Source organism: Erinaceus europaeus, chromosome 2 (assembly GCF_950295315.1).
Source record: "Erinaceus europaeus chromosome 2, mEriEur2.1, whole genome shotgun sequence".
In the NCBI taxonomy this organism is placed as follows: Eukaryota; Metazoa; Chordata; class Mammalia; order Eulipotyphla; family Erinaceidae; genus Erinaceus; species Erinaceus europaeus.
This window is the reverse complement of record NC_080163.1, coordinates 92,472,362-92,484,885: the sequence shown is the minus strand read 5'-3', so window position 1 is coordinate 92,484,885 and position 12,524 is coordinate 92,472,362. Positions and strand designations below refer to the sequence as shown.

Sequence of the window (12,524 nt, the reverse complement as noted above, 5' to 3'; positions counted from 1 at the left end):
ATATATCCCCAGGATGACATGCTTCACTCCTACAATTCCACACCTACCTAATCCATTGGAAAATCCTTCAAAATTTCTAGGATTCAACCACTTGAAACAGGTTCACCAGCTTTAGTCAACATCAAGTGACTATCAGATCTTACTCTGGAGGCTAATTGGTCTACCACCTACTCCATTCTTAACAAAGCAGCCAGAGATCACATGATCATGTTATGCTGAATCATGTCACATTTCTGCCTCACTGGCTTCCCATTTTATTCAGAATAAAAGCCAAAATATTATGCCCCCCCCCCCAAATCTTTCCTCATCTGACAGCCTTTGACCCTCCAGCTACAGCTATTTAGTTGGGATTCCTTGAGACTATGGGCATTCTCTAACTCAGAAATTTTACAAATAGTACTTTTTTGTTGGAACATTCTTCATAACCCTATAATTCTCTCCCTTTCTTTAGATTTCTGCTCCAATGTCATTTCATACCTGAGGCCTTCCAGGATCACCCTCTATGGAAATAACATTCTTTTCATTCACTTTATTTTTGTCCATTAGAATAGGAATTTATACTCAACTTACATGTGCCTATAGTAGTTTGTAGCACATGGATATTATTAAAGAATTGCTGGACTGACCTGTGACATTCATCACCAACAGACATATCTATACAACTATTTTTTCCCTAACAGAATACAGTGTATAAAATATTTATGACACTTATCAAAGGAAATGACAGTTCTACCCTGAACTTACTTGTTAAGTGTTTTCTCTTTTGCTAAAGGTTTACTAGAAGACTAATGAATGAAAAGCTTTTAGTAATTCAGATGTAACTACCTCCTTATAATCAGTGCTAAATTCTCAAAGTAATTTTTTAAAAGCATAAAAATTTTTAGGGAGCAATTTGCCATGTTTTATCTTTATGTGAATAGTATTTTCTTAACTATATCTTTGAAAGTAAATTGAAATCTTTTTGCCAACTTGCCATTTTCACTGACAAATGGGGGGTTCTATACTATTTCTAGTAGTTTGCTTATTGCTATTCAACAAAACATCTATTCTTTTGTAGCTCCTTGATTGCAGAGTGTAATGGCTTTGTACCCTGGGAGAAGCATTATACATACTTACCATCACCCTGTGAGATTGTATGTATCATGCATATTGGCCTACACTGCATAGAGCAGCAGTAAGTAGGAAGACTGCTACAGATATAATTAAAGGCCAAACCACACATTGTCATATAGATTTTAATAGATTTTCTGATTAACTCATCACAGTAACCATATTTACTGTAATGAAATGCAGCTTTACTACACTAGTATAAATAAAAAGATAAATACAGCTCTAGGCAACATCACAGATTAACAAACTAACCATTCTTCATGAACCAAAACTGAAAACAGTAATAAGAGATGCTGACACCCTTGCCCATTCTCATCATACCATCTCAAAAAGGTACTCCAATAAGGCGCTCCACTTATTATATTGGTCAGTTTGCCAATTAGCCAGGCACATTTATTTCATGGTCTCCACTATTTCATCATTTGGTTGAAAAGCAGACATCAGAAATAAAGGTAAGACAAAGGATAAAATGGAAAGAAACTACTATGAATGCATTAGAAATATGGTGCTTTTCTAATATTTCAGCAGTAAGACAATGGGGATAGAAATATACCAAGAAAATTAACATCCATCCTGAATATCCACCCAGAAATGTCAGTCTCTGAAGTAGGATGAGCATTAAAAAGATCTAAAACCAGAAAGGAAATGTGGAAAATAAAATCCATCAAAGATTAATGTATGAAGCTATCTGCAAAGAAACCAAGTTCTCCTTTGACGGTTTGTTAACTAGGACAAGCAGTTATTCAGTAGTCAGTGGTGAGCAGTTCAAGCTTTAGCAGTGCAGCCCCCCCCCCCACACACACACACTGCAAATACACTTAAGACACACTGGAGATACAGTATATAGGATTTTCATTTATAAATTATTTCATTCTGATCACCAAATGAACTTGGAGTTTGCTTGAGGGAGGAAGTAACTAGGACAAAACCCTAACTTTTAGCAGATAGCACAACTAGGGATGTTTTATATAATTCCTAAAGTCTTGCTCAGTTTTTCAATTGTCATTCTAATATGGCTTCATGGTTTTATATATCTTCAGGATCTTACAGCTGTTATGGGATCTTACAGTCTTAAAGGTATATTTAGAACTAAAGAGAGAAGAATCATTTCCAAAGTGTAAAAGCAGCTCACCAGATGTGCTGAAGACAGCTGCCTACAAAAATGCATTTTCTTAGCTAAAATGCATTACCACAGAATACTTAGGCCAGTCCTTTGAGAAGCTGCCACAGCCAATAATGGAAAGACCATCATTAAGAAATATGTTTCCAAATAAAAAATTCCCAAACATTTATCCCAGTACATTTCAATTTATCCTGCAAAAATGCATACTGTGAATACTCAAAACATCCATGAACATTTATGGATGTGACCTACTCTCTAAGAGATTTCAAAGGTTACATTCAGATTAAAATTATAACTGGAATATCTGAAATTCTATTGTTTTTTTCACTTGTTTATAAAAATGGTTAACACTATCTTTTGGTTTACTCTGCAAAGTGATTTGTAGTGCTTCAACTTTCCAGTTAATGAGTCAAAATGGACAGGTCAGAAGACATAATCTAGGGGATGGCAGTGAACGATCAGAAAAATTTATGTACATATTGGATCATAAAGAAATAACCACCACCTTTTTTAACCCTTGCTCCCATGTAAACTTTGTTCAGATCTCCATATTTGTAAGTCTGAATTAGTCTATAAAAATCACATTAAAAAGGTAAAATTATTTAAGTGCGATACTAACTTATCTGCATTTTATAAATTTTAATCCATAAAAATATAAATAAGAATGGTAAATTTTTAAGAAAAGAAATATACATTTAGTGCAAGTTATGAATTACATTTTTTCTTCAGTGTCAGCAGTGAAGTACCTTGAGAAAAAAAAAGATCTAATTCCCAGAAAATAAATTCGTGTTTAAACATGCAATACCAGATACAGCTAAACAGAATACTTCCTTCTCTTTACCACTAAAGCAGCAGTACTGTTTCCTTATGCCGAATAGCACTTGTATATCATAGTAGTTTAAGAAATAGAAAATTTGCGTAAGACCAAGTCACATTATTCATAAAGAGAAAAAAAAACAAACCTGTTTATTCTTCCAAGTGTCATTGTTGACTAAAACATGTAACACACAGGCTTAGAGATTCTCCTCACGCTTCATTCAGAATATTACCTGTATGATCAGCCTTAATTGTGGTGCACATGACTGCTCTGAGCACTTAGTTATGGACCAAGCTGCATGGTTACTGCTACAAGAAACACTCCCTTGTGATGAAACCTCGGTAAAATCTCAGTACATCTCAATATGAGAAAGGACTGCTTCAAAAGGGCACACCAATTTAAAGACTATGTTTACAACTCAAGAAACAAAGAAATAAAAGCTCTTCTGGAATGAATTAAGCAGAAGTTTTGATTGGAGGGAGGAAAAAAATGGGCAAGACTTTGCAGTCATAGAGATGGCTCAATTCAAAGAAATCCCTCCAGAAATAGGGACCGAGAACAGGTTTTTGCAATGTTGGAGTTACAGGCCAGGTGCTCCAGGGCGCTGGTGTCCTCTCTGCTGAGGCTCAGCCTGCACTATCGTGGTAGGTCCTTAGCTGAATGCATCCAGTGATCCAGTGCAGAACAGAAGTTGATTTGCTGCTTTCCATTAGATGTTAAACAGGGAAGTCCCTCACTCATTTCCTTCTCTCCTTTCCCTCCCCAAGGAACTCCATTCCACCAGCATATTATTTGCAAACCATGTTGCAAAGACCTGGCTTTTATAATTCATTTTTTAGGAGAAAAAAAAAGCAGACGACTCCCTCATGTTAAAGAGTTGTGTTATTCAACAAATGAACTTCCTCTTCTGTTTTCTCTCTCTCATCTATGGGACTCAGTTGAACATTATTGAAGCGGGGTCTTGGTTTGCCGTCTGGGCCATATGACGGAGGATATCTTTTTTTGTTATAATGCCAAGGAGGCGTCTGAAAGGGATAAACAGAAGATTCTATTAAAATAAAAAGGAAAAGGAAAAAAAGGCTAAATCTATAGCTAAATCCTTTTTGTTGACAGGACAGAGCAAAGCAAGCAGCCTGATTTTTTATTTTCAAAAAGTATTTTATTGGTAAATGATAACTTAAATTATCCAGCAACCATCTTTTGATAAAGTATTATGGTCACTAATAGTATGATGTCTTTTATACTGTGACTGTGAGGACTCCATGCTTCATTGAACTAGTTATTTTGATTGATGTATGCCAACAAAAAAGTAACCAAAAATGGAAGGATGTATAAACAAGAAATGATGCTGACTTTAAGAATGAAAATTCATTCCCATCACATCAAGAAAGCAGTAATGCCTGATGACTAAACCCCCTCATATTCTATCTTTTTAAATGAAAATAAACTAACTTCAAAAAATAATTTAGGGATTTCCCAGTTGTATGCAGAATCTTCATGAAAGCACATACAATTGAGGTAAAACAAATATAAGATGATCAACATAAAACTTCAATCCCAAGCTTCAGAGCCCCAAGGATAGATCCATGAAATAAACCAAGCTTCTATATATTCACCAATGGTTTCCTTTTTGATTTTGGCCAAAAAAGATACAGTGCTTTTATGAAAGTCTTAGTGGTTAATGCTTACATTAAATAAAGTGAAAAAAAATTAAGAAGCAGACCTGAGATTATAGGTGAAGCAGAAAGCAGAATGAATGAGTAGCTACTTATTATTCTGGTTAGTAGGAATTTTTTTTTTTTAAGGATGCATGAAACACTTGTGAAATATTAGCATACAACAGGACTACATATTCAATTGTGTGCTTAGCAAACTGGGACAGCTTTTAAATTAGTATGACAATAGCAGGGCAAAATAATTTCAGGCATTAATTGCTAGAGTCAGATAATAGTTAAGTTATAAGGTAAGATAATTAAAAAATCATCTTTATTCATGAAACCACTAGGACATCAAGGCATAAACAATGAATTTGATTTGACCCTAAAAGCTGCTTACAGCAATCTAGAAACATACGAAACGGGGCACACAAATAATCTAGATACAATTCACTGATGAAATGGCAGGACACACACTGTGACTTTGAAGGTATGCATGGTATAGCCAAACAACTACTAATGCTATGATCACATGTACACATTACACTATAGTTAGTGTGCCCGTAAAAAAAATCATTTGTAACTGTCAGCAATTCTAACATTGCTAATAAGCCTGGTTAAAGTCATTTATAAGTTTAGATTTAACACATGACAATTGCAAGATTAGAAGACATAAAAATGAAAAAGGGATGGGGTGAAGGGGGAGGCATTTTTAACCAGGCAGGCAGGCGTCTTCTGAGACCGGTGTATCCACTGAGGTAGACTGATTGCCATGATACTTTTAAGAATGTTCAACAGTATTTACTCATCAAACAATCAAACTATTTACAGTTCTTAAATTGCAAATAATTTTGATGATATGTGTTAAATTTTGTTTATTTTCTATGAATGAAATTTTATACATATTTAAACTTATTTTACAGGCATTTTATGAGATACAAATGTAATTAATTAGCAGGATGGTAGGGCTTTTTTGTTTGTTTTGCTTTGTTTTTGTTCAGCAGATATCTGGGAAGGAGAGAACTAAACAGTTCACAAGTTTCATGCTTCCTGACTTCTAAGGTGTCTAATGAGGAGATCTGATATAACTAATCACCAGGGGTTCGACGTGCTGCTTTAGTTGCTCGAGATGTTCTAATATGTTCTTCTTTGTGATGATTCCCAAGACAATCCTGAAACAGATCATGTTATGCTAATAACTGTGTGAGAAATTAAATTAAAAGAGGTTCCAATCATAATGATAAAGAATGAGAGAGAGAGAAAAAAACATAAATGTAAGAATGCTTTCAATGAACTTTAGAAAATCAAATAAAAATGATTTTTAATCCCAAGTCCCATTAGTATAAATTCTGGTGACTTTCAAAAAGTGATATTAACTTAAATCCTGATGGTTTGTTTTCATTTTGAAATTAAAGATAGAAATTATAAAAGTTCACAATGAAGAACAATCAAGAAAAGTATAAAAGAATATTGATATATAACTATAAACCTGAATTTATTTTCAGTATTCTCAGAGGAAAATATTTTTTCTAGTTACTGAAATGTCAATATGACAGCTATATTTGGATCTACCTTAGTGAAAGGTAGGATAGGGTTATTGCCTATAATAATACCTTAAAAATTCAATTTCACTATCATTTGGAATTAAAGACAACATGAAAAAAATATTACAGAGCAACAGAAATAGCCTAATTTTCAATATCTGGCATCAGTGAAAATAATGAAATTTATGATTAAAGATCAAAATAATTTTTACTTCTGGTCTGAGCTACAATTTTTTTCTCATTTAACATATATATATGTATATATATATATATATATATATATATGTCAAGGAAAAATGATGGACATAAATTCTCACAACATGGAGTCTTAAAAATAATTAACTACTTTCAATTATTAAAACAAAATTCTGATTTCTGGTTTTATAATGGATGTCAGTGAATTGAACTACAAGGTGTGGCAATATAAATAGTAAATATCAAAAAGACTACAATGTATTTCACTGCCACTAAATTATAGCTGGGGGATTGGTGTCTGCACAAGGAATTTACCACTCCCAGTGGCCATTTTCTCCTTTTTTTTGAAAGAGAAATTGAGAGTGAAGAGGAAGATATGTAGGAAAAGACAGCTGCAGTACTGCTTCAATACTTGTGAAGCTATACCCCCTACAGGTGGGAAGAGGCTTGAACCTGGGTCCTTGCACGTACTATGTGCTCTAGCAGGTATACTATGCCTGACTGCAGCTTACAACATTTTAACATTTAAATTCTCTAAGCCCAACCAGACTGTCTTTCAGGGTTATAGACACCCCTGGTGATCTAGTTAAGTCAACTAAACTATTATCAAACTACTATGAACATTCAGACTTTATGAAGAATGTCACTGCCAACAGAGGACTTCACCTTCATGATCAATCTGATCCTACAGATACATCAGTTATAAAATAGTTACTTGGTAGGATGAATAGATATCGGTGTGAGGAAGCTTGAAGGATAAGGAATGGGAAAGACAGAAATAAGTCTTTGTTATGTTTTCACATGGAAAAAAATAAAACATTGGAACCACAGAGAGAGCTCACCTTCTAGGGTACATGTCTTGTCATATGTGTGGCCCAAGTTCAAGCTTCAGCACCACAAGAAGAGATAGCATTGGGCAGAGAGGGGGTACAGGGCTCCAGTGCTATAATATCTTCCACTACCTCTCTGTGTCTTGTGTCTGAATGAAAATGTGGCCAGAACAGTGAAATCACACATATATGAGGCCTCAGCTCCAAAATAAATAAATTAATTAAATGTACTTATCATCAAGAATAAACAGAAAAGTTCTCAGAGCATGGGAACAAATTACACCTCAAAAAAAAAAAGCTCAGAATTGCACTACATATAAATAAGGAGTCAATCACTCAATGATATTCTTCTCTAACTAAAATATTTTCTATTTTATTTGTTTTTATATTTATAGTAACCATGTTATTAGAGTAATATTTGTTTACAGGATTGTTACTGATATATATGTGCATATATACACACATATCTCATATATACATATATATGATATATATAGTTTCACATCTCATGGTGGGAGTTAAGACAAAATAGTGACGGGTAGGGTATAGTAATACTGATGATGGGGAATTGTGAAATGGTGTGACTTTTGAGATTTTTAAAAGGCTATATAATACCTTTGGGGAGTCAGAAAATAAAATCTTAACAAATAAGTCCAGTTTACTACTTACTCAAGTTTTTCCATCTAACTAAATGTAGTGGTTAATTTCAGTTAATATTTGTATTAATAAGTCACAGAAAAATCACAAAGTAGACAATAAAGAAAATTACAGATCTATTAAGGTTCAAGTGGTAAATTTAGAAATTTACAAATATGTATCCTCTCATGTAAGTAGTGGAAAATAGTGATTTGAGAATAGTAAAGCGAGGTCCAGTGCTGCTTTATTAATTTCAGGAAGTTCAAAGATTTGTACAAAATGTAACCTACATGGGAGAAGAATTAGTTTCCTTTTGTTCTAATAAGTTAAAGTGTGGGCATGTCCGAACATTTGTTCAGAGAAACACCAGTTCCTAAAATAGTTCTGTTATCTTCACTTCAAAAAAGGGGTCATAGTCAAGTTTAGAACACTATCTTCTCCATTGCCCCCACCTGAGAAACAAAAAAGTAGCCATACTTCGTAAGTTTTGATAAGTTCCAAGTAAAGAAACCTCAGTCATATTCAGTCTAACACTGTGCAACTCTTATGGTCATAACACTCTTTTGATGCAATTCATAAAAACACCCACTATACCAAGAATGAGTCTGAGAAATTTTAGTAAATGAAATATAAAATGTGAGAATTGCTACCAGGGCTATTGCTGGGGCTCAATGCGAGCAGTAGGAATCCACTGCTCCTAGTTGCCATTTGTTTCTTTTTTTTTCTATTTTATTTAGCAGGACAGAGAGTAATTGGGAAAGGAGGGTAAACAGAGAGGGGTAGAGAAAGATAGACACCTGCAGACCTGCTTCATCGCTCATGAGGCGTCCTCCCTGTATGTAGTGATATGTGCACTTAACTGGATGTGCCACCATCCAGCACCCTAAAAGATACTTTGTGTTCAGCTTCTATTCCATTTTCTTCTGGCATCTAAGGTTCTAGATATGCTGTATGTCTTTTTCCAAATAGTTAGGTCAGCCTTCTGAAGACTCCGTACAAATTATGAAATGATGACAATTACACAGGACTTTTTTACTTTTCATTAAAAACTAAAAGATGTGATTTATTTTCTAGGTTTAAGCTGGTTAACTTTAAGGGAAAATCAGAGACTTTAAAAAAAAAAAAGTTGGTTTTTTGCCACCAGGGTTCTTTCTGGAGCTCAGTGCCAGCACTACAAATCCACCACTTGTGATGGCCATGTTTTCTTTTTATCTTCTTCCTATTTTAGTTGATAGGACAAAGAGAAATTGAGAGGAGAGGGAGAGTTGGAGAAGGAGAGAGAAAGACACTTGCAGACCTACTTCTCCACTTGTGAAATGTCTCCCCTGCAGGTGGGAAGCGGGGGCTTGAACCCAGATCCTTAAGCATTGGAGTGTGTGCACTCAACACTCGACTAGAGGTGCCACCACCCAGCCCCAACACAGACTTTTTTCTACTTCATATATAATAATATAATCCTAAGAACCACCATCTCAGATAATGTCTTTTCTCTCACATATATCAATCTATTTTCCTTGAGGGACAGGAATAATAAAAATGCCATCAAGCAATAAATTATATCCCTTCAGATAAAAAGCCACTCCACTCAAGTATTTTTAATAAAAAGGCAGTATAAGTAAAATCTTAGTTATCCTCCTCTCTGCACCCACTTCATTGCTTTTATTCTTTATTTTATTTTTTATATTTATTTATTTTCCATTTTGTTGCACTTTTTTTAATTGTTGTAGTTTTTTAATTGTTGTAGTTATTACTGCTGTTGTTATTGATGTCATCGTTGTTAGAACAGAGAGAAATGGAGAGAGGAGGGGAAGACAGAGAAGGGGAAAGAAAGACACCTGCAGACCTGCTTTACCACCTGTGAAGTGACTCCCCTGCAGGTGGGGAGTCGGGGGCTTGCGCTTTGCGCCACATATGCTTAACCCGCTTGGCTACCACCCGACTCCCTTTTATAAATATTTCTTTTCCAATGTCTGAGCTGTCAAAACAACTAGGAATTAATCAGCAAAATAAAATACAGAAATAATCATATAGCTTTGTGATAATAGTTAATAATGACTAGAAAACAACATTTATATTTGTCAGTACATAAAGAGACAGACCATGCCAGGAACAGAAAACAACTAATTTAAATCAAGTTTATAATTCAGCTTAGCTTCTAATCATGTCATTTCTAGTTTAGGAGGGCCATGAACCAGTAAAACTTTATCAATATTTACCACAGTGAATTACTTGTTGAATTTTAAACAATAAATTTTAGTATTATTTTATTTATTACTTTTTATTTTTATTTTTTGCCACCAAGGTTATTGCTTGGGGTTTGTCTGCTCCAGCGACCATTTTTTCTCCTTATACTTTTTAAAAAAATATTTATTCCCCTTTTTTGTTGCCCTTGTTTTGTTTTTTTTTAAATTTTTGTAGTTATTGATGCCATCGTTGTTGGATAGGAGAGAGAGAAATGGAGAGAGGAGGGGAAGACAGAGAGGGGAAGAGAAAGACCTGCAGACCAGCTTCACCGCTTGTGAAGCAACACCCCTGCAAGTGGGGAGCCGGGGTTCAAACCGGGATCCTTACGGCAGGCCCCTGTGCTTTATGCCATGTGCATTTAACCTGCTGCGCTACCGCTGGACTCCCATACTTTATTTTTTAATAAAAGTGAAAGACAGAGATGAGAGGGTAAGAGGAGAGAGATAAAGAGAAAAGAGACATTTGCATCACTGCTTCACTACTCTGCAACTTCCAGCCCTGAAGATGGGGACTAAGGACTTGAACCCTAGTCCTTGAGCAGCGTAACATGTACATTCTACTGTTATTAGCCACCACCCAGCCCTGGCTCCATTATACTTTAATCAAAAACATTAAACAAAAGAAAAATATTATTTTGCTATGTACTACTCTATTTTTTCTTATCTTTACTTATTGGATAGAGACAGTCAGAAATCGAGAGAGGGAGGGAGGGATAGAGAGGGTGAGAGACAAACAGACACCTGCAGCACTGCTTCACCACTTGTGAAGCTTTCACCGTGCACGTGGGGACTGGGGGCTTGAACCTGGGTCCTAGCGCACTGTAACGTGTGCTCGACCAGCTGTGCCACCACCCAGCCCTGCTATGTACTACTCTTCTCCAATCAGTTTCTATGATATTTATGCCAAACATTCAGCCCTTAATCAAGAGCTGTAATCTTTAATAGTTTATCTGATATTAATTACCTGGAGTTATTTTAATAGATTAGTACAATGAAAACACTAACCATGGACTAACACTCTAGTTTTTTTTTAATGTTATTTATTTTCCCTTTTGTTGCCCTTGTTGTTTTTCATTGTTGTTGTTGTTATTGATGTCGTCGTTGTTGGATAGGACAGAGAGAAATGGAGAGAGGAGGGGAAGACAGAGGGGGAGAGAAAGACAGACACCTGCAGACCTGCTTCACCGCTTGTGAAGCGACTCTCCTGTGGTGGGGGGAGCGGGGGCTCGAACCAGGATCCTTACGCTGGTCCTTGGGCTCTGCACCACGTGACATTCCAGCTTTTTATTTCTATTCCTAATCCAATATAGTCTACCATACTGTCCAAGAAAATTGTAGTAGTTTAAGAAATTGCAATGGAAGATACATTCCATCAGTTACAGTGCAAGATACTAGGTTTTAAAATCCAAGTCATTAAAATTTCTGATGTATGTCTTGTCAATCATATAAATGAGCAATTTATTAAGCTTCTATGGGCTTCCAGTGCTCCATCTGTAAAGTAGATATATTACCAGGTACTTAGCAAAAACCCTGCAAAGTTAAAGAGAAACACGAAGAAGGTCCAGAAAATAAATTTCCTTCCTTTTCCTTTTCCTCCTTTCAATAGACAAGTATCATGTATTTTGTCACTTACATGTTTTATTAAAACTTCACTTTTTTTTTTAATTTGCTTTTTCCTCCTTTTGTTGCCCTTGTTTTTTTATTGTTGTTGTAGTTATTATTGTTGTTGTTATTTGTGTCATTATTGGATAGGTCAGAGAGAAATGGAGAGAGGAGGGGAAGACAAAGAGGAGAAGAGAAAGACAGTCATCTGCAGACCTGCTTCACCACCTGTGAAGCGACTCCTCTGCAGGTGGGGAGCTGGGGGCTCAAACCAGGATCCTCCTTGTGCTTCATGCCACGTGTGCTTAACCCACTGCGCTACCACCTGACCCCCTGAAACTTCACTTTTAATGAAATATACTGTGATTCTCTATGTGCTTGGCATTTTACTCTGTTTTATACCATGGCTAAGCTACAAGTTTATGAAAAATCAAAGACCATCCTGTTCCTCATTTCAACTTTTTTTTGGTATCTTATATTTAGATAATACAATGTTTCTAAATATTCCAACTAGAAACAGTAATATAATGGAAATTAAAAGTACTGGAGAGGGGTTGGGCTAGGAAGCAGAACCCAGATCCAGGAAGAAAGAAGTGGTAATAACATTCGTTTACTGAGGTATTACTTCTCCACCATCCCTCTGACATCTGCTAAACAAAGCTCACCTATATTTGCAGTCCTGGAAGTTTATATGTAATAGAAAAATTAAACAATTTATACATTTTAAACATACAAATGTTTATTTTTCTTGAGATGTTTCGGTAAAATC

General features: G+C 35.4%; 2 protein-coding genes across 8 annotated transcripts in view; both read right to left on the bottom strand.

Annotated features, from left to right (window-relative positions):
- The window catches only part of PALLD (palladin, cytoskeletal associated protein), an 811,300-nt gene that overhangs the window by 552,328 nt on the left and 246,448 nt on the right, over window positions 1–12,524 (bottom strand). The window lies entirely within an intron of this gene.
- The window catches only part of CLCN3 (chloride voltage-gated channel 3), a 62,200-nt gene continuing 50,895 nt past the window's right edge, over window positions 1,220–12,524 (bottom strand). For 2 of the 4 annotated variants that reach the window (XM_060184174.1, XM_060184181.1), the window contains 2 exons: window positions 5,802–5,877; window positions 1,220–4,075 (listed from right to left, as the gene is read on the bottom strand). In XM_060184174.1, the coding sequence (XP_060040157.1) occupies window positions 3,920–4,075; window positions 5,802–5,877 (232 nt within the window). In that variant the 3' untranslated portion in view covers window positions 1,220–3,919. The remainder of the gene's footprint in view (window positions 4,076–5,801; window positions 5,878–12,524) is intronic. The other 2 variants (XM_060184192.1, XM_060184187.1) reach the window with 1 other exon arrangement.